A 25,885-nucleotide genomic window follows, 5' to 3' on the forward strand; every position below is an offset into this window, starting at 1 on the left:
TCATTCTACTCCCTCCACTTCTTTATCGAGCAATTCTGTGTTCCAAATGTTTAGTATTTAAATGCATATATGCCTATGCCTAAATGTATATGGTTATGCCTAAATGTATAAGAAACTTGAATAAATATGTCTTCAAGGGTTACATTTGCTAAGAAAGGAGAATAAAAGTCAAAAGTTTTGAAGAAAGTGTGATCGTCATAGTGTGAACATATGACATCTCGTAGATGTTATCCGTTAATTTATTTTGTTCCATTTAACGTCCACCTTAAACATCAACAGATACTTTCATATTGTTTTTCTTTCGTAAAATAATTGAATACCCTTCCCCATTTCCTTTAATAATCTTCTATATTGCAACATCAAACTCAGAAAAATAACAATACTTATTGTTAGCGCCTATTATGGGAGAAATGTTGATATTTATGAAGCAACTAAAATGTTTCACTTGCGTGCCCACATACCTTACCGTTTGCAACCTGATCTGTGAAGGCCATCAGTACAAGTTATTTACAGAACGGTTTGTTTAGCGTGACAGGAAAAGACTATTCCCCATTTCACTTCACTTCACTTATACTTAAAGATTTTTTTAAAAAAATAAATAAAATTTTCACTTGATTGGCTTACGCTTATATTCCGTAAAATAAATATTAACGGGAATAGCTTACTGGTCAAAATAAAATTTTATCATTTTTTATATAAGTGTGTTGACCTTTGTTATGATATGCTTGATTGAGATTTGTTGGTCAATAATAATGTTTACAATGTGCTTAAATATTGCATTTCTTCTAATTCCTTCCTATTGTATTGTGCACACTTTCAACAGCGATGCTTTAACTAATTGCTTAAGATATCCAAAGGTTTTTCTCCATAGAAACAAAGCTTGCCATTAAATCCATCTTGTCCAAACCAATCCAATCACTATTGTTGTTACAGGCAGGGGCGGATCCAGGACGGACTTCTGGGGGGGGGGCGGTCGGCGGTAATACTGCTACTTTTAAGAGCTCCAAACTTGTTATGGATGGGTTTATTTATATATAAAATAAGAAAGTTTCCTCTTGTGGGGGGGGGCGATCGCCCCGATCGCCCCCCTCTGGATCCGCCCCTGGTTACAGGCCTCTTATACTGTCCTCTCAGCGTCTTCTTGATGCACTCAAAAGGTATCTTTTTCCAGGCTTTCCAACTATGTAGAATCACGTGTAGATCCCAGCAACCAATGTTTTAACTTATATCAGATATTACAATTTTATTTTCCGCACGGTATTCAATTATGAGCGCATTTCTTTTTTTCATTGTGTAGCTTCTTCATTCATATATTCATGTAGTGTTCTCTCTCACAAAACTGTTTACGGAAGCCGTCAGCCCTGTTCTCGGCGGGTTTCCGATCAATTTTCAGATGGAAGTTTTTAAGTTTATAATCAGTATGAAATTAATATATTCTTATGTCTCAACCATATGGATTCCATGTAGGCCCACTAGTGTTCTGCATTTGGTTACAATGTAGTCTTTGACCAATTTTCAGTAAGTGCTTTGTTTTGTCATTACTGGTTCATATAGCACAGACTAGTCCAGGAGACTTCCATTCCGGGATATTGGGATGTCCCATGGATATTCTGTAGAAATCCAGGTGTTTGCTTATGCCCAGAACTCGGAACTTCCCGTGGAACATCTCTGGGTTCTTTGCATGATAGTTATAGGACAACCTCTAGACTCCAAATATTGTCCCAATATTAACAGTCGCATCCCATTGATGGTATGCGACCAGTGTGACGTCCAAAGAGTGTTCAGTAGACATGTTCTGTAAGGGGTGGGGTGAGGGGGTCACACTCACAGTTAGAAAAGAGAAATATTGTACCCAGGTATAATTTTAATTTGGGCCGTTCATTTCCGTTCGCTTGGTCTTTTAATATATTAATTTATCTCACCTTTATGTGTTTGAATTTTTAGTCGACTTCCGAACCTTGAAAAAAACGTCAGAAACAATTTTAATATTTGTAAAGGATATTTTGTCAAAATTAACTATTACGATGAAACACGAAAAGTATTGTTGAATCGTGAATATTATAAACGAGAAGTGTGGGGGGAAAATACGACCTGAAATGTGCGAAAATTTGAGTATGGAAAGTAATGATGAAAATTAAGTGAGTGGAACGGAAACTCAACTAGGAAGTGTTATCATAAGTTGGAAGAGTGAACAGGACTGGAAATAATTAAAGGGAAGAAAGGAAACTGATAAAGGCGTTACTTAGAGATATTAGGGATGTTATAACAGGAGTGGTATAGAGGATAAAAGGAGTAGGCCAAGTTTATGGATTATATTAAGGAGAGCAATTCTTACGTCGAAACGGGGGAAAATTAGCAAAAAACTGTTGCTCATGAAAGTTAAGTTTGTGGCGAAAGACCTGCCAGTGATAGAGAAATTCTTATCAGGAAAACTATGTTACTGTATCTTAAGAAAACTGAACTAGATCCATTATACGAAAATTTGTTCGGTAAAAACATTAAATTTAAACATAAAAATGGGGTAGAAGTGATGATCATTCTAGAAATTGAACACATTTCTTGTAAAGCTGTTCTTCCATAGCGTAAAGACCATAGTAATAATAGCACATAAATGAGTAAGTCTGTTCATGATATGATAAGTGTTAAGTAATATCTGAAGATCTTATCGGATTACAATTATTCATTGTTCTGTTTGGAGTAGCACACTAGCTACATTTATTTATTTTGTTTTAAATTCGTATATCAACTAATTTGCAAAGATGGATATTTTTGGTAACCTATCTTTAACAACGATCCCTTTCAATACTATTTATAATATACGGTAGTAATATATATCTTCTTGAAAATTGGGTTTTACCTATGTTTGTAGTTGTAGTTGTAGTGTGGAAACTACCGAGAGAACAAGGAGAAGCCTTGCTCGGAAAACACCGTATCTCTTTCTGTAGACTAGAAGTGTATGTGTAAGGTATATTATATCGCATATGCTGTCATTTTCTTTCCAGTCAGTCTTCCCTGAAAAAGTTCCGTAATTAGCATACTGGTAGTTGTAGTCTATATCGACGCATTGATTGAATTTTTCTCAATGTTAAACGCACTTCGTTGTATATCACTTATTTAATAGCATAAAAAAGTAACTGTAAAATTGTAGTAATTAGTAAATAGTAAAGATCGACAACAAAGATATCTTTATTTCATGATTAATTTGCTTAAGTAATGTCTGAAGAACTTGTCGGAATATTATTATTATTATTATTAATATTATTATTATTATATTGTTTGGAGTAATACGTTAGCTACAGTATATTAGAAACATTGACATCTTCGAATGACGAGAAATTACTAACTGTATTAATTTGATTGATGAAACAAAACTTTTTTTCTGATTATATAAATTTGCCGGTGACCGTGTAACCGTAATCTCCAAAGCATTTCTTTGCCTTTGTAAATTGTATTGGAGACTCAATATTGCTCATTCAAACTTCGGAACTATATATAATATAAAAATAAAATTTGACCAAAACAAACATTTATTATTAACAATTTGTGTTAGTTACGCCAATATATTATTGCCTACATTGAGGCCCGTAGCCATGGAGGGGCTAGAAAGGATAGTGACAGCCTTAAATTATTGTTTTGTCCCCTCTAACCAGAACGTTGATAGAGAGGTTTTAAATAGACTCAAAAGTAACTATGCAATTCTTGCTATTTTATTACCAAGTGGAATTTAGTTTAGCGCATTTTTTAAACTCATTTCTTCGAAAAATGATCTGCTTCTGTTAGATGTACGAAATATCTCATGTAACACAAAAAGATGTGTAACTGAATTGAATTATATATTTTTAATGTTTGCCTGTTAATGATGGACCTTCATACCCTTGGATTTATGTATCATAATATTTGTTAGTATAATTTTAGTTAGTATATCCGTTGTAAAATGAGCTACAGCTCTGTTACAGATTCCATACATAATAGATAAATGAATAAATAGTTTCGTGGTGTTCTTTAATGTCTTTGTCATGGCGCTTTCAGTATTCATTTCTTACCCCTCCCCCTCCTACATTGAATTCGAGCAGGCTACACGCTTGTCTTCATCTGGCACATTATCTGATAATGTGATTAGATTTTATTTTGAAGTTATGTGTTGGAGTATTTTGTTTCATAATGCGTCTGAGTTGGTTCATTTTTAATTATTATTCATTTGTGGTTTACGCACGAAAGAAATGTTTTATCTTAATCTGAACAATACGTTTAATCTTTCCAATATTAAAAAGAAATGCAATATTATTATCTTAGAACTTTGGTCTTATTTTTCTGGAATAGACTTAATAATTTCAAACTTTTAAGGATAATGCACAGCTCTGCCTTTCGAATGAAACAAAAATTTGATGCATTTATTACCAGTCTCAGAGATACTTGCCACAGTAGTTAATTGTTAGTGATTCTGGAATAGAATACTGTATGCGCAAGAGCACGATCAACGGATTTGACGTTCTTTCAAAACCATTTCGTACAGCAGAGTGAACCAAAGTGTTTTACTAATGTTCAGTAATGTCTGAAGATCTACTTTTTATTGTCTACGTCAGTATTATACTTTAATGAAAAGATTTTTTTTTTTTAATAGAACGTGGTTAGCAATAAGTTAACTTTTTGTAACTAAAATGATTCGATCTTTCATATTATAGGAGGAGGAAGAGGAAAGCAAATTCTGCACTCTACCACGACAGTTGAAGAACGCATCTTTCACTATATTGTCAGTAGTATTCCAAAAGGGCCAAGGACAGAAAGGGCTCGGATTTAGTATTGTTGGAGGGCGAGACTCCCCACGAGGAATGATGGGCATTTATGTGAAGACAATTTTCCCTAATGGACAAGCTGCCGATAGTGGAGCACTTAAAGAAGGCAAGTTTTTTTTTTTTAAAAATATTTTTCTAATTTTAATTTTATAATAATTAGTAAGTTAAATTTAACATAATATCTCCCTCAGAAGCCATACAAACATATATGTACTGGATGTTCAGATCGATTATCTTGAGCGTTAAGGCGTAATTAATTAATTAAGTTAGCAAGTGTATCATCCTATGTACAGTAATAATCTTGAAAACAAGTTCTAGGGCAATTGTAGACAGTAAGAAATATTCATAAGAAAACAGAATAAGAATTTCGTGACTGAAATGTAGCTTTCGCAAGGATCTAAAACTTCTGAGGATTTTATTTTGTTTTGGCAAATGGTGTTTAATTTAATTTAATTGAATAAGTCACCAAATTTTAAAGTGATCATTTCAAAATGGCAGCTGTTGTCAATTTTATGATCTCTATTTGAAACAATTTTAAAGTTTGCACAACATTTCAACATTATAAACTGTGCTGTTTTCATTTATTGATGACAGTATCTAATAATTCAAACAGCGTAAACCGCAAAGAAAAAGGAAAAACTAAAAATATACATTTTTTCTGTCGCCATAGCCTATTAGGAAAATGTCCGTATGATACGTTGACAAAGTTATTTGGTCTGACTCATCCTTAATTTCCCTGACAGAGAAAGAATAAGATGGGAACTTGCAAAATACATATAACCAAACATAGCTAAGTAGCCACTATAAAAATACATATATATCACTAAAAATGCATGCATGTGTGTATGTTTACATTCACATGAGGTGAATGAGTTGCAGTATGACCGAAACGAGTTTTTCTTAATGTTTTATTAAGTGACTTGGTAAAAAAAAAAAAAAAAAAAATAAGATAAATTAGTATTTCATTTAAGTATGCTTTAGTTTTTATACATTTATTGTAGGTCAATGTCTGCTGGCAATGCCGCCCAAGTCTTTTGTGCGTACAAATTTCACTTATTCAGAATCCCCCTTTCCTTCTACTGGCATGACTCACAATGACAGCAAAAGTCTTTAACAGTTGAGGGAGTTCTAATTGGTAACGCTTCCGTGACTTCCAGACTCCTTTTAAGGTGTGACTTTTGTTCTGCTTCAAAACGTTAGAGAACTTCACTCTGCTCTTACACCGTGAACAGAAATGGAAAGGAAAAAGTATTTTAAAAAAAATACATACCCAGGGGTGCCAAGAATGTTTGAATACTGTTGTTTCGCTGCTGTTTCCGTAAGGTTTTGTCTACGTCAGTATTATAGTTTAACCAAAAGATTAGATGTATTTTTACTTTAGGTGATAGCTTCAGTGCTAACGTTACGTAACATAATTTCCACCTCGTAATCGGAAATCCGGATTCCAGCTATCAAAAATTTTGTTTTACCACATCAGTAGAGATTTAGAACCAGAATTTTCTAGGACAATACTTACGAACATTTTCACCATTTTCCAGAACATATATTCATGCATTCATAGGTCTTTTAAATAAAACTTTAAAATATTTGTTTTGATTATATTAAAATTGCATCTTGTTTTGGATCTATTAATATATAACAACAATTGTGAAACTACCAGCCTCACTGAAAATGAGGGCACCATTATGGGAAAATTGAAAGAGAACTCATGTTATAGATGTATTTTGTTCATTTTGACCAATAATCGGAACGCTTACCCCGAATGGATGGACGTAGAGTATTATTATTATTATTATTATTATTATTATTATTATTATTATTATTATTATTATTATTAATAATAATAATAATAATAATAATAATAATAATAATAATAATAATAATAATAATAATAATAATAATAATAATAATAATAATAATAATAATGAATTTGATGAAATGTACGAATGCTGAATCATCCGTAACGTTGTCGGGTGAATCTAAGAATGTTTTTGTTTTTAGTTATATTTGGAACCTATTGCTTACAAGAAATATTTCATAATCGAAGTTTGTTTATAATGTGCATTGTTTATCAAATGTTTAATTTATAAATCCTAGTGTTAGATAGACAAAATAGAGCTCCGGCAAAAACTTACTTTCAATATCAAAAGATAGTAGAAACGGGCTTTTTGCATGTTCTATCATATTTTTTATTTTTACTACTGTGAAAATTGCGATGGTATAGTATTTACCTAAAGATTGTGTCTTTAGGAAAGACGGATTGTGTGTAAATAAACATTTTCAAACCGCATTTCTTGGTAGTATTAACAAGAACTACTGGCGGATGAAATCAATCAGACTTTGACATAATTATTAATGTATAAAAGGTATAAAAGGCCTTTCTGGCATTCATTGTGTATACACTGGCTAAAACAAAGATTATAGAAGTTTAATTTGCAGAACATTTATAAATATATACGAAATCTAGAGAGCTTCACAGTGGAGAATGTACAATTACAAAATTACTTTTAATAATTTTTTTAAGTCAATTGCTAGATTGGACATTCATTTTGACATTATTTACAATATTTTAAATTAATGTCAGGTTAGTTTAAGTTGTAATATTCTGTTGTTCAATACCATGATTTTCTTCTCCTTTAAAACTTATGATAGCTGTAAAAATTATTTATTTGTTTACGTTTCAAATTAATGCTGATGCACAAACAAGGAACGATGTTATTGCTATATGCAGCAACAAATATGATTTACCTAATGTTGATTCCCCTTTGTTTCCATGGTAATAATTGAATTTATTAATTACAAGTAGTCTGTGTATTACTGTCATACATACAAGGAACATATATCCAATCTATTGGTTAAAAAATTATTGCTTTACATAATGACTTCACAAATATGAACACTCTGTTGCAGAAAAATAATAACTAAAACTAAAATTGCCAAGGACGACATACATTTTTAGCGCCATAAAAATTCGTTTCTTTTTCTGTTTTCTCGAGAATTACGCTTTGAGGAAGGGGGGGGGGCTTCAAATGTGTAATTTCTTTCAGCTCGATTTTATCTATCGGTTGATATATATGTGTTATCTTTGCACAATATTATAATTAAACAAAAATTATAAAGTTTAAGTGTTAATAATAATTTTGGGGTATATCTCATTAACCATTGTACATTAATTTCTAGCTTTACAAAAAGTCTCAAAAATTATACATGACGATTTATACTCACCCACATTACTTCTTTGAGCTTTATACATATTTAAACTTTTGATTTTTCTTTCGTTATATGCAAATAATATTGTGGCATTAACTTTATGCAATTTTACGTTAATAAAAATTATTCGTATCTATATTAATGAAGATGACCTAAATTTAAAAGTATATGTGTGCAGAGAAGAAAGTGCAAAGCATAGACAGGAAGGAAGATGATTTATGGACACATGGTAGCGGATGCGAAGGTATCATCCTGATAAAAGGTTTACTTCCGGTACAGCTAAAAAATTTTTTTTAAGTTCATTTGGTTATCTTTCAAGGAAAATACCTTGACTTTACTAGAACATATTCAAGTGGATGGAATGTTTCTTTTGAATAATGTTTTTTTTTTTTTTTTTCACATTTAGTAACAGCAGGGAGTAATCAAATCTGAGGTAATTTTCCACTTGGGGAAAGGCTACGTCTATACTCTTTGTTTTATTCCTACTTCCTGTTTGGGTAACCACTTATTATCAGAAGCTAAAAATAGTTCTAATCTGGATCTTTCTCTAAATGTTATTACGCATATTACTAGCATATAGGAAAAGACAAAAAATTATAATCCAAATAATCGTACCTGTATTATGCATAATTATGCGACTTACAGCTAATAATAAAATAATAGTTTTGGTTTTGGCCTGATATATTTTTGCCATTATAATGTGTTGTTAATACTTCTATCGTGTTCTTCGTGAAATCATTAATATTTACTCAACTAATTCGATTTTCGCTAACTTCAATTCTGTATGGACACTCTTATACCTTACACACTGATGTAATTTCTAATAAAATCAACAAAATAAAACTTGCCAATATGTGTCCTGTATTTCTAAAGTATGTTTCAAATCTTTGTGTGGCTCAAGATCAAGGAAAATAGATAACTGTATATAATTACTATATGATGTGCTATGCGTTTACTAAGCCGACACCCCTAGCTGCAGTGGAATGCCGCTTCTCGTAAGATCAGCGAAATCAAGCAGTGCCGGATAAGGTCAGAGAAAAGATGCGTGAACGTTCTCACTTACCAGATGATGTTGGCATTTCGGCATCCGCCCAGAGTCGTGAGTACAACTGGGGAACTACTTGAAAGAAAGACCTCTGGTGAGGTTAGCCAATATGTTGTCCATACATCATTCCAAAGGCATAAATGCCACAAGCCAGCTAATAGGTCCTCCCCCCCCCCCCCCCCCCGCCGCCAGGGCTGTTGCATCGAAAGTTTAGTTTTCTATATGTTTGCTAAATTTATTAAGAGGAGCTTTCGACTTAAGTTAGGTAATTTGATTATCATTATTATTATATCACAGTTTAAACTGGTTTTAATGTAATATTCTTATGACTGTCTCTGGCAAGTGCATATTATTGAAAAAGTTCTGCCTCTCCAAAGAACTTCCTGATAATATGACAAGTGTCCAAAATTACTGAGTTTTGTAGGTTTGTTAGAAGATGCTTTTTGCCTTAGTCACACTAGGGAATAGAGGGAATGGTATCTTATATGAAAGCCTTGTCTGTTTGTTTGCATTAAAACTTGTTAAACCAATTACGGTTATTACTTTTAACATGAAGTAACTTACAGCGATCGTGAAGATCAAATCTCGTTTCGTATCGTCCTGTATTAGTTACAATGAGTGAAGCTAAGAAATTCTTTCTTAAGTTCCACTCACATTGAACGGCAAAGGAGAACTGTAGAAACGCTTTATAGCATCGCCACGTGCTTCAGATCTTCTTTTAGCAATGTCAAATTTTCCTTTTCTTTTTTGATGGTCCTTCCGGAAAGAAAAATCAATCTCTAAATATCTTTACGACATTCCTTTGAACTAACTGTCATCCATCTTCATTATTTCTTCTGTTTCCATTTTTCATTTTTCTTTTTTTTATTTGTACGGTACCCATCGACGTGGAAATAAATGAAGAAGGGTTCTCCAGAAGAACTGTTACACTTTATAGGTGATTCTTTTAACACTACATGTCTGGTGCGAATTATAAGATTCTGTTCCATGGTATGTGAGCTTGCAATTTGTCAATTTTGCCCATGGAGATTCTATGGATTCACCCCATTTTATTCTACTCTCTTCACTCTGTTTCACTAATTCTTTCATCATCATTCACTCGCATTTAATATTCTGCCTATTTTAGGTTAAAGAAAATAAAACATTGGACGTTCAACTAACAGTTTTCATTTCATTTTACAAGTAGTATATGCGTGTGTGTAATTGTTAGGTGTAAGTGCGTCTCTGTTTGGAGAATGGGGGAGGACACGGTGGCTCAGTGGTAGAGCGCTTACCTCTGGTGCGTAGAGTCCCTGGTTTGATCCCCATTTCTCGGAGTACTCCAGTTTCCTCCCACATTCTCATTCCAGCATTCTTCCATCATCACTCACTTCCCTTAATCATCCGTCTCTTTTAGCCTAAAGGGCATAATCGTGAGACGTTACACTGAAAGATTTAATTTTATTTCTGTTAGGACTACGGGTCTCATTGTTGAAAATATACAGGGTGTTACAAAATCTGTGTCACAATATTTTGGGAACAGATTCCGCACATCAAAATAAGAAAAAAAGTTCATATGGACCTGTGTTCAAAAGTGAATAGTTTCGGAGTTACAGAATGCCAAAAACGTGAAACAAGTGAACTTTAAAACTTTATAGCTCCACTACTATGGGACCTATCGTAGTCGGGTCAAGACATCACTGAGGAACTGGTATGTGAACTATCCAAATATTCATTTTTTAAGAATTCTCCAGTACTTGCACACCAATTTTTAGAGAAGTAGATGGAGAGTGATCAAGTACTCCCAAATAGCCTCTCAAAAAATGATTGTGCTAGTACTGAAGGTTCTGAAAGATGGATATTTGGATAGTTCACATACTAGTTACTCAGTGATCTTGACCCGACTACGATGGGTCCTATAGTAGTAGAACTATGGATCTTTAAAGTTTTTTTTTTTCTTTCTTACGTTTTCGGCACTTTATAACTACGAAAATATGCACTTCCGACCACAAGTCCATACGAACTGTTTTTCTTATTTTGATGTGAGGAGTCCATTCCCAAAATATTGTGACAAAATTTTTGTAACACTCTATGTGTCACTGTTAGCGGAAGTCAAACAACAATAGATACAGTCTATTACTTCATAATGTATTTTTTTAGATACCCAATACATAAACAGTATGTTCCAGCAAAATAAAAAAAAATATATATCAATTATTACTGGCAACGAAAGACATTACTTCTTAGCGCCATAAAAATCGATTTTCTCAAATGCACATGAGAATTTACCGAGTAGCATCTCATTTTCTTTAACTCGATGTGTTCTACCGCTGGATATGTATAGCTCATCTTTGGACAGGATTGTGGGTAAACAAAAATTAAAGTTTAAGTGTTAACTATAATTTTGAACTATATCTTATTAATCATATAGCATACTGTAATCATTCTGGTGTCATAATGAAAAAAAAGGTTTGTCGAATACATACTTCAATATCAGTTTCGTGTTAATAGGTAGCGTGGTTATCATTCAGTATTAATTTTTAGGTTTGATTTTCTCGAAAACTAAGCATGAAAATTTATATTAACGCGTATCAATTTATTCAGCTCAACGAGATTTATTGATTGGTGTATGTCTGATATCCGGATTTTCACCCCGTTAACCCTTTTAAATTATGGCTTTTTTATGGCAAATTATAGACTTTCGGTCAAGCAGCTACAGCATCATCACTATTTATCCTTGGATCATGGTTAGTACCTCATTCTCTTCAGAATAGAACACAAACGGTACTATTCACATGAGCATATCATGTTCCCAAGGAGGGAAATTTTGGTGGAAATAGGGGTTTTAGTAAAAATATCCCTTTTTTCTAAGTTTAGGCCCTTTTTTCTAAGCTACCATTCACTTGTCTCCATTATGTATCTGAGGCGTGAAAATTGCGAAAAAGGGATTTTTGCAAAAAAATCCCTGTTTCTTTTTTACTTTTTTTGCCCCTCTGGAACTCCATGTGTTAACGCAGAGCTCTAATGATAATTGATAATTAAAAATACTAAGGGGTACACTGAATGTGTGTGCAAAATTTCAATCTTCTAGGGGCAAAAGTAAGCCCGCCAAAAAATAATAAAAAGAAGCCTAACAAAAGATTCCTTTGTTTAAAGTTATGACGTGATCACACCCTATGTCTCGACGCAGAAAGGAGTGAAAACATATATAACGTGTTCTACAATGCCTCCAGGCTTGAAAAAACAAAAAAAGGAACCAAAGTAAAAGCTTTATTAGTACTTTTTTAATCGAAAGGTACTACCCTATCGTATAAAAATATACGTTATAATTTAAAAGGGTTAAGTACTAATAATATTGTAAAATTTTTACATCCAGCCCCCGAAGCAAGCGAACAGTTCAATTCATATTTTCACAATTTAAACCTACACCTACAGTCGATTTATTGGAATTGTTCATTTATAATGACAGCCTGTTTAAGGTGCAGACGAATATTGAACGTTTAAATCCAAGAAGTCCGTGCAGGAATGTGTCGAGTTGGGTTCGTTCCAGAAGACGAGGCACCACTGAAGGTCTTTTCCGCCACCTACAACGCCCGCGGCCAATGCACTCAGGAAATGTCTACATTGTTTGTCTGTGTTAGCTATAAACTATGCAAATCGGCCATGACTTGGTGCATTTACAGAATGCTAATTTATTGCTAAGATAACAAGAAAATGAATCTTATTGTTAATTTTTGGTATTGTTGAGAACTCTATTCAGTGTTGTAAGAGATCAGAGCTTGAATACTCCCTATTAAGTCTTCACACTTTAAATTATGGCTGTAATTCAACTGAAGTTTTCTAAAGATAGACTAATATTCATGAAGTAAGCTCCTTGGCCTGCAACATTGATGAATGTCGTCGCTTTCTGCAGTAGATAGTAAATGCTGTCAAGCTTTAATTATTTGTATGTACAAAGAAGTCATCATCATCACTATGGTAAAGTAGGTATTGTAGCAATTTTTCATACTTATGTGTCCGTAGTTATACAGTTATTACATGAACTTTGTCGGGTAGGAATCTTCCGTTTGTCATTTAGAAATAGTTTATTGTTTACTCAGTACATTTGAGACTACAAAATTGAATCTAAAGGTTCTTAGATACCATAATACAACTCTCTATAATAAATATTTATTTACATTATTCTTATTCGAAGATCTGTATTTTGATTAAATATGTGTCATAGGTGTGTTGATTCAATCAACTTCTTTGTTATAAAATTTTATTTATTTCATTTTTAAATATTAATATGAAATCGGGTCAAAGGAAATCTTTTGAGATAGTTAAGGAAAATTAATGAGAGTATTTGTTGGAAGATTAGCAGAATACTCGCTAACAATAATTTCTCGATGCTTAGTCTTTGTGAGTTTAAATATATGGGGGTCAAACGTTAGAAACTTCCTGTTTTTATATTATTTTAATTCTGTTATGAAACCTGGCCTAATCGGAATAGATTAAAATCTATATTTGTGCGGTTAATCAGAACCACCAAGTTATTTTAGTGTTTTGAAGATATAAACATTTCCGCATCATTTGTTACTGTGCAAAAGCATTGAGGCATCCGATATGGGCATCAAGTTGACGCCAATTATTTATCTGAACGGAAGGAAATGAAGCCACATGTCTGCTTGTCAGAAAGTCACGCGATTAATTTTTACTTCTCAATGAGAATGATAAGAAATGAAGAGATATTATTATTATTATTATTATTATTATTATTATTATTATTATTATTATTATTATTATTATTATTATTATTAATAATAATAATAATAATAATAATAATAATAATAATAATAATAATAATAATAATATAATTACTATTGTGAACCAATATTTTGCTCAAAACTCTTTTTGGTTAGTAATATGACAAACATGACAACATAATTACTTTGTGAAAAAGAATATGCAAGTACATTTCTAGTATATTGAGAAACATCGATGTGTACTAAACATATATGGATGGTTGTTATGAACATTAAAGATATCAATAGAATATACCGAAGCTTTTACTTGTAATTAGATCTTCATCAATGCATAGAGTAGGAGGAAAAAAGAGATATTGAAAAAAAAAGTAAGTCCCAAACTCTGTCTATCTGTACTGTTCTGTTGAATGGAAGGATGGAATAACAAGTAGTTACACCAATTTCAGAAAAGGGTTTCAAGAGAAAAAGATTAAGGAACCACATTTCAGAGAGCTTAGCCGTATATAAAAATATAAGAAACTTAAATTATGAGTTAATAAGTATAAAGCGAAGAAGTTTGAGACGGAAGAACCATCAGAAAAATTCACCCATACTTCAGAATATTGCTAAGATATATTACTAGAATATAGAATACATATTACTTAATACATATTGAGAAAAGTGAACGCAGACTCATATATATGCCTAGAATCTTCACTGTATTATGTTAATAATAATATTTGTTATTTTGAGAAAAATATCGATGGAATGTCAGAATATTCATTTCAAATGTTCTTTTTTCTTCTTACAAACAATATTTTCTTGTTTAAACGTACCTATACAATCAATAAGCATGACTCAAGTTATTTGGAAAAGCAATACTAACAATATATCCTCTTATTAAATATGTTTGAATATATTAGCTGCTTCAAAGTGTTCTGGGAATGCTGTAGAAAATATTTGGAAATCTTTTTAAGATCCTATTTGCGTTTTGTGTTCTACATTTAGATTAAAGAGAACGATGTGAAGCAAAATGTGCTAATTGTTCTAGTGCCTTAGACTATTTCATGACATTTGGAATGTTTCTGATCTTATGTACGTAAAATTGAGATTTAATTTAATGCTCTCCAACATTGCCCACGCTTCGGTAATTAGAAGCTAGTGAGTGGTGAATATGAACGGTAACGGTAAAAGTATACTGAATATTAAGAAGTTATAACAGATTGTAAAAGTAATACAAATAATACTTATGAATGTAATAATATAAATATGAATATGGATTAATATTAAATCAATCTTTTAAAAAAGACATTAATTAACATTTAGATAATTAACAACTACAAAGCCTGATTTAATAAAACGATCGTGATGTTCTTATATTTTAAAACGCTTCATTTTTGCAATGCCATAAAAGTTTTCTCCTATAATAACGAAGCAATAAAAGTTTAAATACTGTGTAATAACTTAAACTGAGAAGAATATGTTAGTAAAAATTCAGTTTCACCAAACAAGAAAAAAATATTATAACCATACTTTGTGATAAAAGATTATGCATAAGTTATTCATCTAATATAATTATGATTGCAAAACTGTACTTCAGTCTGAGTAATATAATATGTAACACTTATTCCAATTAACACATAGTATTTTGCTACATTTCATGAAATTGCAAAGTAATATTTTTTTTATATGATCTTTCATATTGTTATTTAAATTGTTTAGTATTATAAAAGGACAAAAAGAAGTGAAAGTACATAACAGTGTGCTTTATTATCAATATATTACAAAAACATTTGTAACAGCTTACGTGTATTGCAGTATAAATGAAATCAAGGAAATTGTTTGTGCACATTTAAAATTGTGTTTAAGATATTTGAAATTTTACGGGTAAATAATTTCTGCTATCAAAACATTGTTTTCCTCGACATTTCATTTAAATTTCAGCAAACGAAAATTGTCTACTCTTACCAGCTTTAGATGTACCACAGTTGACAGCTTTACTCTGTTGATAGCTACATGGCGAAGTTATCAAATTTAGCGAATAATCAACAAAGATGCATGCATTTCACTATAAAGATGAATAAAATTTCCGAAGTTATTAACTTTTAAAAAAATAGCCTATATATTGATTAAAGATATTCGATGAAATTAATGAATTCAGCGTTCAATAGCGTTTCTGAGTTTCTGATGTTTTATAAACAATAACTTAACTGCCCCACGGAAGTTATTTTACATTCTTTTAACAAGCACTTCAGTGGCTACTATTGTTAGCTTAATCTAGCAAAGTATTCCTGTTAACTTTGGAGTGGATTATTTCAAAGTATAGGGTATTATAAAAGTCAATTACCGTATTTTACGGACTGTAAGACGCACTTTTTTCTTCGAAAAATTGCCTCCAAAATTCAGGTGCGTCTTCTACTCGAAATTAATATAAAAATGTCCAGTGTTTGGTTTAAAATTCCCGCCAGTCTTAAAAATGGCAATATATTTTGCCGCGGGAAACCTGTCTCTATTTGGCAACATTGGATTCAACTGGCAGTAGCAGTGCACCGATGCGACGAACATGAGTTGCGGAGATTTACAAGCTTGCTAACGCTATCTCCCTCCCTCCCTGTCATCTAATAATAAAAATGGTAAAAATGTTACGGTATTTAAAAAAATACTTAAAAATTAAGGTGCGTAAAATAAGGTATATATTCATAACTGCAGACGATCAGACGTTATGAAGTTATAAACATTTAATACACTCCTCCTGTATAGCTAACATTATTATTATTTATTTATTTTATTCAGTCCAATAGTCTAGAGGAAGGATATATGCATTTTTTTTAGCCTATTATACTAGTATTATGTTAATTAGTGCTCAACTACTTTTGTTATTTTTTTTAATTTCAATATTAATTACGCAAGAAAATTAAACCGAGTCAATAGTACAAAGGAAAGAAGTGGTAGTCTCATCGACTGACTCCAAATGCGAATTATAATTTATCAGTTGTGAATCACTTATCAATCTTCTCATCATTAGATCAACACTATTTAAAACTAATATCATTCAAGCAGATGAGGTGTAAGTACCTTATAAATAAAATTGTTTGCAGTCAGAGTACCTTGCTGGATTTACTTTAAAAAGTTAACAATGATAGCCACTGATGTGCTTGTTAAAAGAACACAAAAAGCTTCCGTGAGCAGTTGAGGCATTGTTTCTAGAACATCAGAGAATCAGGGAAAGTTGCCATGTTGATTCACCGTGGAAGGAAGTATGGGTGTGCATGTTCAGAGAACTGCACGGAGTCTTTCCGGATACATGAGCAGAAATGTCTTGGAACAGATATAGATAGACGTTTCAGAAGAATTTAGTTGTCTTCAAGCAATATGGACTGCAAGAAAACAACTCTGTACAGTACACTATAATGCAGTATTACCATTTAGCATTCAATATAGTTATGTACATAACTCGTATATAGATAAATAAAATACAACTGAAGTCAATTATGATCAAATAAAAATTAGGTGGATTGAAGAACAGTGAAAACTTCAGATGCCAGTTTTGCATTTTTATTGTTAACAGAAATGTTTTACCACTTAACATTAGATCTTATGGCTGAAGATAGAAGTTTCTATATTAAAAACGGAAAGCACTATTTGTTGACAATATTTTTCGCTCCTGGTGTAAAATAATCATCCTTGGTGGAAAATTAGGTCACTTGCCTTTAGCAAAGGTCAGGCTTTGAAAGCTTTTATTGTATATAAAATAAACTTCCCGGATATAACTGTGCTATCAAATTTTATAATCTTTTTTTAAGGCGGAAATATGAACTTTCCAATAATGCTCCTATTATTATCATTATTATTATTATTATTATAGCACCAAAAATGTTTACAAGATTTTTGAAAATATTTAGTGAAGAAAAAAATACAAAGAATATGAAGCAAATAAAATTTAAAAAGCAAATGCACATTGCATTTTAAATCGAATTCCAGAGACTAGGTTAAGAATATTAAGCATTTAAATAAGAGAAACTACATATATTTTCAATTAACAAAGAATATACAATACTAGGTCTTTGGTTTATTAAATAAAACAAAATGCAAGATACGAAACTATTGATATACCACATTCGCTTGACACCTAGTTTTCCGTTCTATTCGCTGCTATCGGCTGAAGGAATTCCACTCCCTTTCGTCATACGTTCTCTCGCTTAGCAACAGCTGAACCCTTGTTGGCCCAACGCGTAGGTGTGAAGGTATGAGCTTTAGTTCGCATTTTTGTGACGGATCAAGACATTTTGGCAGCACAATAGATCTACAATTTAGCTAAATCTTTCTTTTTATTTATCTATATAATTTATACTAAATATAAAAATCCCAATAAACATTTACATATTTCACAATTACGATATATTATTTATATCATTTATTATCTCTATCATGATATATTCTATGGGATTTCTTCAGATTTGAATTTCAATTTAAATGCAGATACCAATTCCGATTCAAATGTAGGTAACTTACAAGTATTCCTATTTTGGAAGTTTTACGTATAAGGTATTATGTAAGTAATAGACGCCAAAAATAATGAAGAGATGATAAGAATTTTCAGATTAAATATTTTATTGGGAATTGGTAATAGTGCAGTCTGTAAAAACGGCCTTATGAATTTGCTTATTATATTTCTTCATCTAACAAAATACCTTTTATCAAAGTTGCCACGATCAGATCTCTCATACATATCTGTTATTGCTATTACCTTGGTTTTGTTTACTCTTCACTTTACTTTTTTTTAATTTCATTCAAAGAAAAATTAGTCAAATGATGAATAAAACAACTAAGAAAACTTTGAGTGGCATCACACTGTATACTTCGCTCCAAGATCAATGATATTTGAATACTTAGTTTCTTTTCTTTCTTTCTTTAACAATGGAAGTGGAATGTTACTTTTATGATATGGAACACTATATATATGTGTGTTTGCTATAGACCTAATGTAATGTACCTGGCTTTTACAGGTCGATACGTACATATTTTTTTAAGGTGATTTAATTTTTCTACACACAGACACATATATACACAAATGGTATGATTCGTTCTATCGAATGATTTACAATCCGGGAAGAACTTTCGCAGGAAATGACGCACACAGGAAGAACAACATAGTTTGTGCTGTGTCAGCATTTTAGACTGCCTCACTCATTCAAATGAGAGAGCTTGTGTTGTGTCTGTTCCATAGTACCTCACAGCATGACACAGGAAAGGTAGACGACTTGTTGCAAGGAATCTATGACCCCACATGCCCTTTCACAAGAAAATCAACATGTCGAATAAAGAAACAATGAGGTTCAAAAATTTTCCAATTATATGCTAATATGTTCAGTTCATAAATAATTATAAATGCCATCCAAACTGTCGTTTAAGTTTATCGTGGAGTGTAAGCTAATGTTATTAAGGACGTTTCTACAGCTGGAGGAATCTAGCACGTTCATGTTTAAAACAATTGTAAGTCTTGTTTAAGTCGTTAGAGCCTAGTATTTATATTCGTATTCAGAATTACACAATTCACAGATGTTTCTTTTACCCTGTCTTTGTGTAAGAAGGTCACAGTGGCTCAGCGATAAAGAGGGCATCTCCGGTGTGCGAAGTCCCTGATTCAATCTCAGGATATGAGCCTGTAAACAGCATGTCTCGTGGTTCTTCCATTCCCCCTCCTCTTCCTATCCTCTCTTCATAAAGTCTTCAATAATTCATGTTCATCGTTTCATTTAGCGTACTTAATTTCATTTTGTGTCGTAAGAGCTTCAATGACTTATAGTTTTTGAAATCACGTTACTGTACGACAGGCAGTCAAACTTGCGGCCTTTAACTCATTATTCTGTGGTATTGGGCCACCCCGACATCAAAATTAAACATGGTTCTGCTGTCGTGATCAACTGTAGAAAGTTAACCATTTCTTTCAGGCCGTAAGTTGCCAATAATTTCAAACGATAGGTAGCTCGTTCAAATGTACAAAACGTACGTAGAAAGTAGCAATGCCTATGTGCCAGGTATATTTCAGAAGTATATAATAACGAAATCACTTATTCCTGATTATAAAATGTCAAAGTACACTTTGTGAAATAAAGAAATAAGTAAATAATAGTAATGCACTGATGTTCATATTTTATATTGATTTACCTTTTGTCCAGTTGAAAGGATTGAATTTTTATGGAATTTAATTACTATTATTGTTTAATTTAACGTCCTATCATTATGTACCGAAGCTAAGGGAGACGGTAATGATGATGAGATGGATGATAATGGTGATACGACGAAAGTGAGAGGAAATGGGGAGCCCCGAAGAAACTCATGCACACGGTGTTTGTCCACCGCAAAGCCCACTTTGCAGAAACTGGGATCGAACCAGAGAACCCATCCGCCAGAATTTAGCACTTTACAACTGAGCTACCGCGGCTCCAGAGATTTAATAAATATTTTTGAAATTACTGCAATATGTTGTTGATTACGATGTGTGGACTAATTGTTGCTAAAGAAACTTTAAAATTGTATTTAAAGCATTCAATGTTTTTACGATTATTAAATGGGCCATGGTTGCTTCATAGTGTTTCGTCCCCTCTGCAAAGGATCTCTGCTTCGATCTTTAACCTTGTGAATTTGTTGTGAGTAATACCGTATCTGCGGGCTTTCTTGTGGTTCTCTCGTTACCTCCTACTATCTTGATTGTAGCAATCTTAATTCATTATTCATTCTTGTTTATCACCAGTATGACGGTTCGATTCCAACGAAAAAAAAAAAAAAAAATCATTTCCAATTATTATAGTGTTTAGTAAATTTTAATAAATTGATTAATATAAGGTGGTATTAATATAGAAAAATTTTACATAACATAACTTAACAGTATCTATTTGTCAGCGAATATACTGTGGACATTTAAGTCCAAACGTCTAAAATGGGTACGGCACGTTGTGCGCATGGGAAATGTGCTTGAGTACATAGCATTTTAGTTAGAACTCTCTAGGGGGGGGGGGGGCGATGCCTATGGGTACGCCAGAAATTGAGAGAGTAATGTAAGAAGATAGGTAATAACAATGAAATGGTCACAGGATGAAATTCATTTGTGAGATCTATTTCTTCGGCGCCAAATCGTCTAGACTTATAAGCCATAGAATTACTTAATATTACAATATAAAAATAATAATGATAATTTAACTTGTGATATATATTTCGTGGTGTCTGTAAAAAATGTCAATCATTTCTATTTCCTACGTTAGAGGCATTAATATAAATTTAGGACTTTGTAGTAGAAACGGTATACATGATGTTATTTTATAAATAATATAACTTATCCTTTACAGGTGACGAAATACTTGCCGTTAATGGAAAACCACTCCATGGCCTTAGTCACCTAGAAGCTATCGGTGTCTTCAAGGAAATTAAAAGTGGACAAGTTCAGCTGCACATTGGTCGAAGAATCCCACGGAAACGCAAAGAGAAAGAGCATCAAATTATATGACAGGCACAAATACTTAATACAGTTACGCCAAAAAAATAATTGTCATGCTTTACTACACTTGAAGAGAATGAGGTTGTTCTATAGAAATTTCCTTATAAAGAATATTATGTGCAAAATTATTAGAATGAGTGTTTATATCATTTGCCTCGTTTACGAACGTTTGTGCGTGTATGATGTGAATACTAAATGTAGTTATCATGTCTCAAGATGAATGTTCCTAATTGATGTAACTTTTTTTTTTTTTTTCATTCAGAGTTTGAAAATTATATACAAATATATGGCAGGTTAAATATATTACAAAACATTCAGAAAGATGTTCATGTTATGATGAATATACATGCATGTATATATATCTATTAAACTGTAGCTTTTTTAATTTGTTGATTGAATGTAAACAGTGTGTGATACGAATGTTTGTAAGTAAACACATGAGTGATAAATGGAAAACCATTTCAATTACTACAATTGGGCAGATACTCGAGCATTATTTTTAATATTATTTCAAACAAACCATGCAGTTTAGTTCCGTTTTCTTATAAAATACACAATAAGGAAAATTTTGTGTGGTTAAAATTATTTCAAACTGTAAATTTAGATATTTATGTGCTGTTAAGTAAAATGTTTACTCCAGTGTTTAACATTTTTCAGCTTCCTCAATTTTTATTAATTCTTAAACATTTAGTCAAAATTCATATAAGAAGAAACTAAAGTAACTTTGAAAATAAAATTTTGCATTCTCTGTTATTACTTTTTGGCATTTTATATCGAAGTTAATAGAAATTTATTATATTAGTTGTTATCTATTAAACACAAAAGTATTTTATATTTTTTTTTCTTACAGAAATAGATATCTTATTAAGAAAGGTTATCTTTCAACTGAACGTACATAGATCATGTGTATGGGTGCGTATGTGTAAATAGAAAGTATAAAATCGTATCTGCAACATTCAGTTCTTGCGGCGTAAAGATTTACATCTTCTGAATATAAAGAAACGCAACAACCTTCCTCAAGTGGATCAGCACCATTGGCTTGTAAAGTGTGCATTCTAATCTGAATGTACTGTGATGCAGAAATTAAGTACTTTTTTCCTATATATTCATCGTACTTTAAACACAGAGGTGTAGGTAGTCGCGAAAACTGTATATTTCTTGATAAATCAAACCAGATATTATTAACGAAAGTATAAGCATATCTTAGAACAATATCATATTAAAGCACACAATTACATGCAGTTTCATTTCCTTACGACTTCACAACAGGAATTTGTAGTGCAGTGACTAAAAGAATATTCTATAAAGTATGTTAAGTTTGTAATAATAATAATAATAGTAAAATCACTATACTGTAAATATATATGCAATATTTGTCATCCAGAAAAAAGTAATACTACTGCATTTTTCTCATGTATTTATTGTGAACATTAAAGTATTAGTAATAAAATTTGAATCACAAATATTTATAGAATAATCTAAATCTTTATGATGTAGTCAAATTAATTGCATGGCAAAACATACATTATGCATTTGAATGCGCGCTATTTACGTCGTATAGCTACATTCATGATTCTTACCTGATATACACGTGAAGTGCATATAATTAGCCAAGTATAACGATGTGAATGTGATTGCGTATCTGTCGAGAGGGTAATAAATAACTATTTATTCAACATTTGTCAATTTTTTAGAACATAAATAATGAAATGTTAGCTTATCATCGTGCTCATTTCTTAGACAAGTGTAGCGGCATCTGTTAAACTCTCTCAAAAATCTCAAAATCTAGTCTTAACAAAGAAGAACGAACAGTAAATTACAGAGTTGTCTTGTTACGATATAATTGAGCAGAAAGATGTTATAGATTCGAAAATGTGTGTTGTGGTGCCTTTTATTTAATTGTCGGTATTTTGTTACAATAGGAAATTTACAAGGAAGGAAATTCTTTCAGATATTAAAATCGTAATTAATAAAATAAAATTACATATGTTTGTGTTTGTATCGTGCTAAATATATTATGTGTGTGTGTGTGTGTTGATTCCTGTACATATAAAATTTTCCTAAACGCATACATTAATATGGAAATCTGATCCAATTGACAACCTATATTAACAAAGCGATCAGAACGATGTTTTATGGTTTGTTAAGTTACTTCGCACCAATATAATTTATGGATGTACTTCAAAGATTAATGTATTTGACCTTTTTACCTTTGAAAGTAAAATCAAGCTAAGAGGCCATGGGGATATAAGTGCGAAGAAACACAAACTTAATCCACGCACGCATTTGAAGCTTTCTGTGAGTACAAATGTACGTAAAATTCCAATATATATATAATTTTACTAACTTTCTCCATAGATAGATAAACCAGTTGGAACCTTTTCCTTCGTCTTTGATGCTAAAATCTCCAAGTATGTCAAATGCAGCTATATCAGTGCGAACTAATTGTATCAATAAAGAGTGAATGTATTTTTGTGTATTTATGTCTATATCAACGAAATAAATGTAATTACTTTTAGAATCAAAAATATTTGGTTATTTTCCACATCTCTCTCTATATAAAAAAATAGTGCATGTCTTCATACTGAATATAAAACTAGGTACTTCACTCGTCTCCATCTGGTTTATTTTGTGTCTATGTTTCTTCAGTTCTACAAAGTTAATTCTGTTGAACAACTGTTAATTGTAATTAATATGTATCCTATTTACTTTCTGTTTAAATGTCTAGTCCATTATTTTGTAAAATAGTATGAATTGTATAATTGTGTATGTATATATATAGTTGCTCTAAGAAAGCTCTTGCTACCATGCATTAGCTAATTATTCTAATTCTAAAGTTTTGCTATCTGATAACATCCATATATAGTGTTTATATAGAATTTACAAGAATTTCTATATAGTGTCTGTATAGAATTATTTCTCCATGGCTTTTTATGTAATTGTATATTCACGTTTTGTAAAATTATATTATAATTGTAAACATATTAGTAAGTATTTCCTTGTCTTGTAAATACTTAGTAACAAGGAAAGGTAGCCGAATGTAACTTAACATTTATTTCAAATCATTCACATTGTACTACGAATATATTAGTGTACATATTGTGAATATTATATGAACTAACAGCAGCTCTGTTATTTCTGTATTTTGTATGATTTCCACAGGATACCAACCATTATTTAAAAAAAAAAAAAACATAAATAAACTTTGTAATGTTCCATTCTACAACTACAACAACAACCATAATAACAATAACAACAAATGTAGAAGAAAATTTGTTAGAGAGTTTCAAATTTTATGTATTAGTATAAGTGTAGTATGTTAGTCTGTTTGTCATTGTAAAATTCGTGTTTGTATCGTAGTTTGTTGTATGTGTAGAGTATGTGCATATGTTCTTTGTACAGTAATTGAAACTTAATTTTTTGTTTCCCCTTTGTATTGTTATATTGTATTTCTTCTTTGAAATTAATAAAAAAAAATATTAATATTAAAATTTGTTATATTTGGAAAAGTTAACTCACGAATACTATTATTGTAGTAAGAATGAAAACTACTCTGACGGTTGGAAGGAACAAATGTATGTATTGATATGAACTACATGAATACAAATAATATTAAATCGTAGAAATTGCAATCAGACGTTTAGAACTAGAGCTGAGTATAAATTTAGATTGTGAACAAAGAATCAGGATAAAATTTAAGAAATGGAACCGTATTACAGAGTTAGAGAACATATTAATGATCAACTGTTTTCCCACAACGTATCCCAGAATTTCTATTTTCAGAAACGTTAAAAAAAAATCTGGAATTGATTTTTTAACTGATCACCGTAAATTGTAGAGCCATCCGTACAAAAGCACTAGAGCTTGCTAATTATAATAGTTTATTGTGTGCTTTGCTAGACTGTATGACTACACACTTGGGCCTCATATTAGTTTGATAACTCTTTATATATTGTGTAAATGATGTTCACGTTTTCGAGGTTAATGGCGTTTTCAGTAGTGTTACATTTCTTTTTCTTCCACAAATATTCTTAGAAATATATATATATATCTTCTTGAATGTAGTTGCGCGCTCAGATACGTTGGGTGAGACCAAGGCAATACTGCAAGAGGAATTAGATACATGGAGAGAAACACTGGAGAGTAAAGGGCTTAGAATTAATAAAACTAAGACAAAATATTTACATTGTCCTTTCAAGAAAAACGTAATCGACAACACAAGAATACAATTTGATGAAAAACGGGTGGAAATGAATTTGCAGCGGTTGGATAAAATGGAGAGAAGCGTCAGGAGTATCATGCGACCGTAGGGTACCAATAAGTCTTAAAGGAAAAGTATATAAAACAGTAGTGAGACCTCCCGTACTGTATGGAGTGGAATGTTGGACTACGAAGAAAAGAGAGGAAGAGAAGTTGAATGTTGCGTAGAAAGATGCTGTGATGGATGTGTGAAATGACGCGAGAGAACAGAATTAAGAACGAACTGATTCCAGGAAACAGTAAAGGTGAGAACAGTAGTAAAACAGCTACAAGAAGGTAGTCTGATATGGTTTGCACGTAAAAAAGACCTTCGGAATATGTAGCTCACCAAGTGAATGCTACAGAACTAAATAAGAAACGAGCGCGTGGCCGGTCAAAG

General features: G+C 31.8%; 1 protein-coding gene across 4 annotated transcripts in view; it reads left to right on the top strand.

Moving 5' to 3' along the window:
• The window catches only part of LOC145678355 (uncharacterized), a 231,622-nt gene extending 206,892 nt beyond the window's left edge, over positions 1–24,730 (top strand). For all 4 annotated transcript variants that reach the window (XM_081748409.1, XM_081748410.1, XM_081748412.1 and 1 more), the window contains 2 exons: positions 4,683–4,899; positions 21,098–24,730. In XM_081748409.1, the coding sequence (XP_081604535.1) occupies positions 4,683–4,899; positions 21,098–21,255 (375 nt within the window). In that variant the 3' untranslated portion in view covers positions 21,256–24,730. The remainder of the gene's footprint in view (positions 1–4,682; positions 4,900–21,097) is intronic.
• Positions 24,731–25,885: the final 1,155 nt, after the last annotated feature.

This window comes from Thermobia domestica, chromosome 2, assembly GCF_964235325.1.
Source record: "Thermobia domestica chromosome 2, izTheDome1.hap1.1, whole genome shotgun sequence".
NCBI classification, from domain to species: domain Eukaryota; kingdom Metazoa; phylum Arthropoda; class Insecta; order Zygentoma; family Lepismatidae; genus Thermobia; species Thermobia domestica.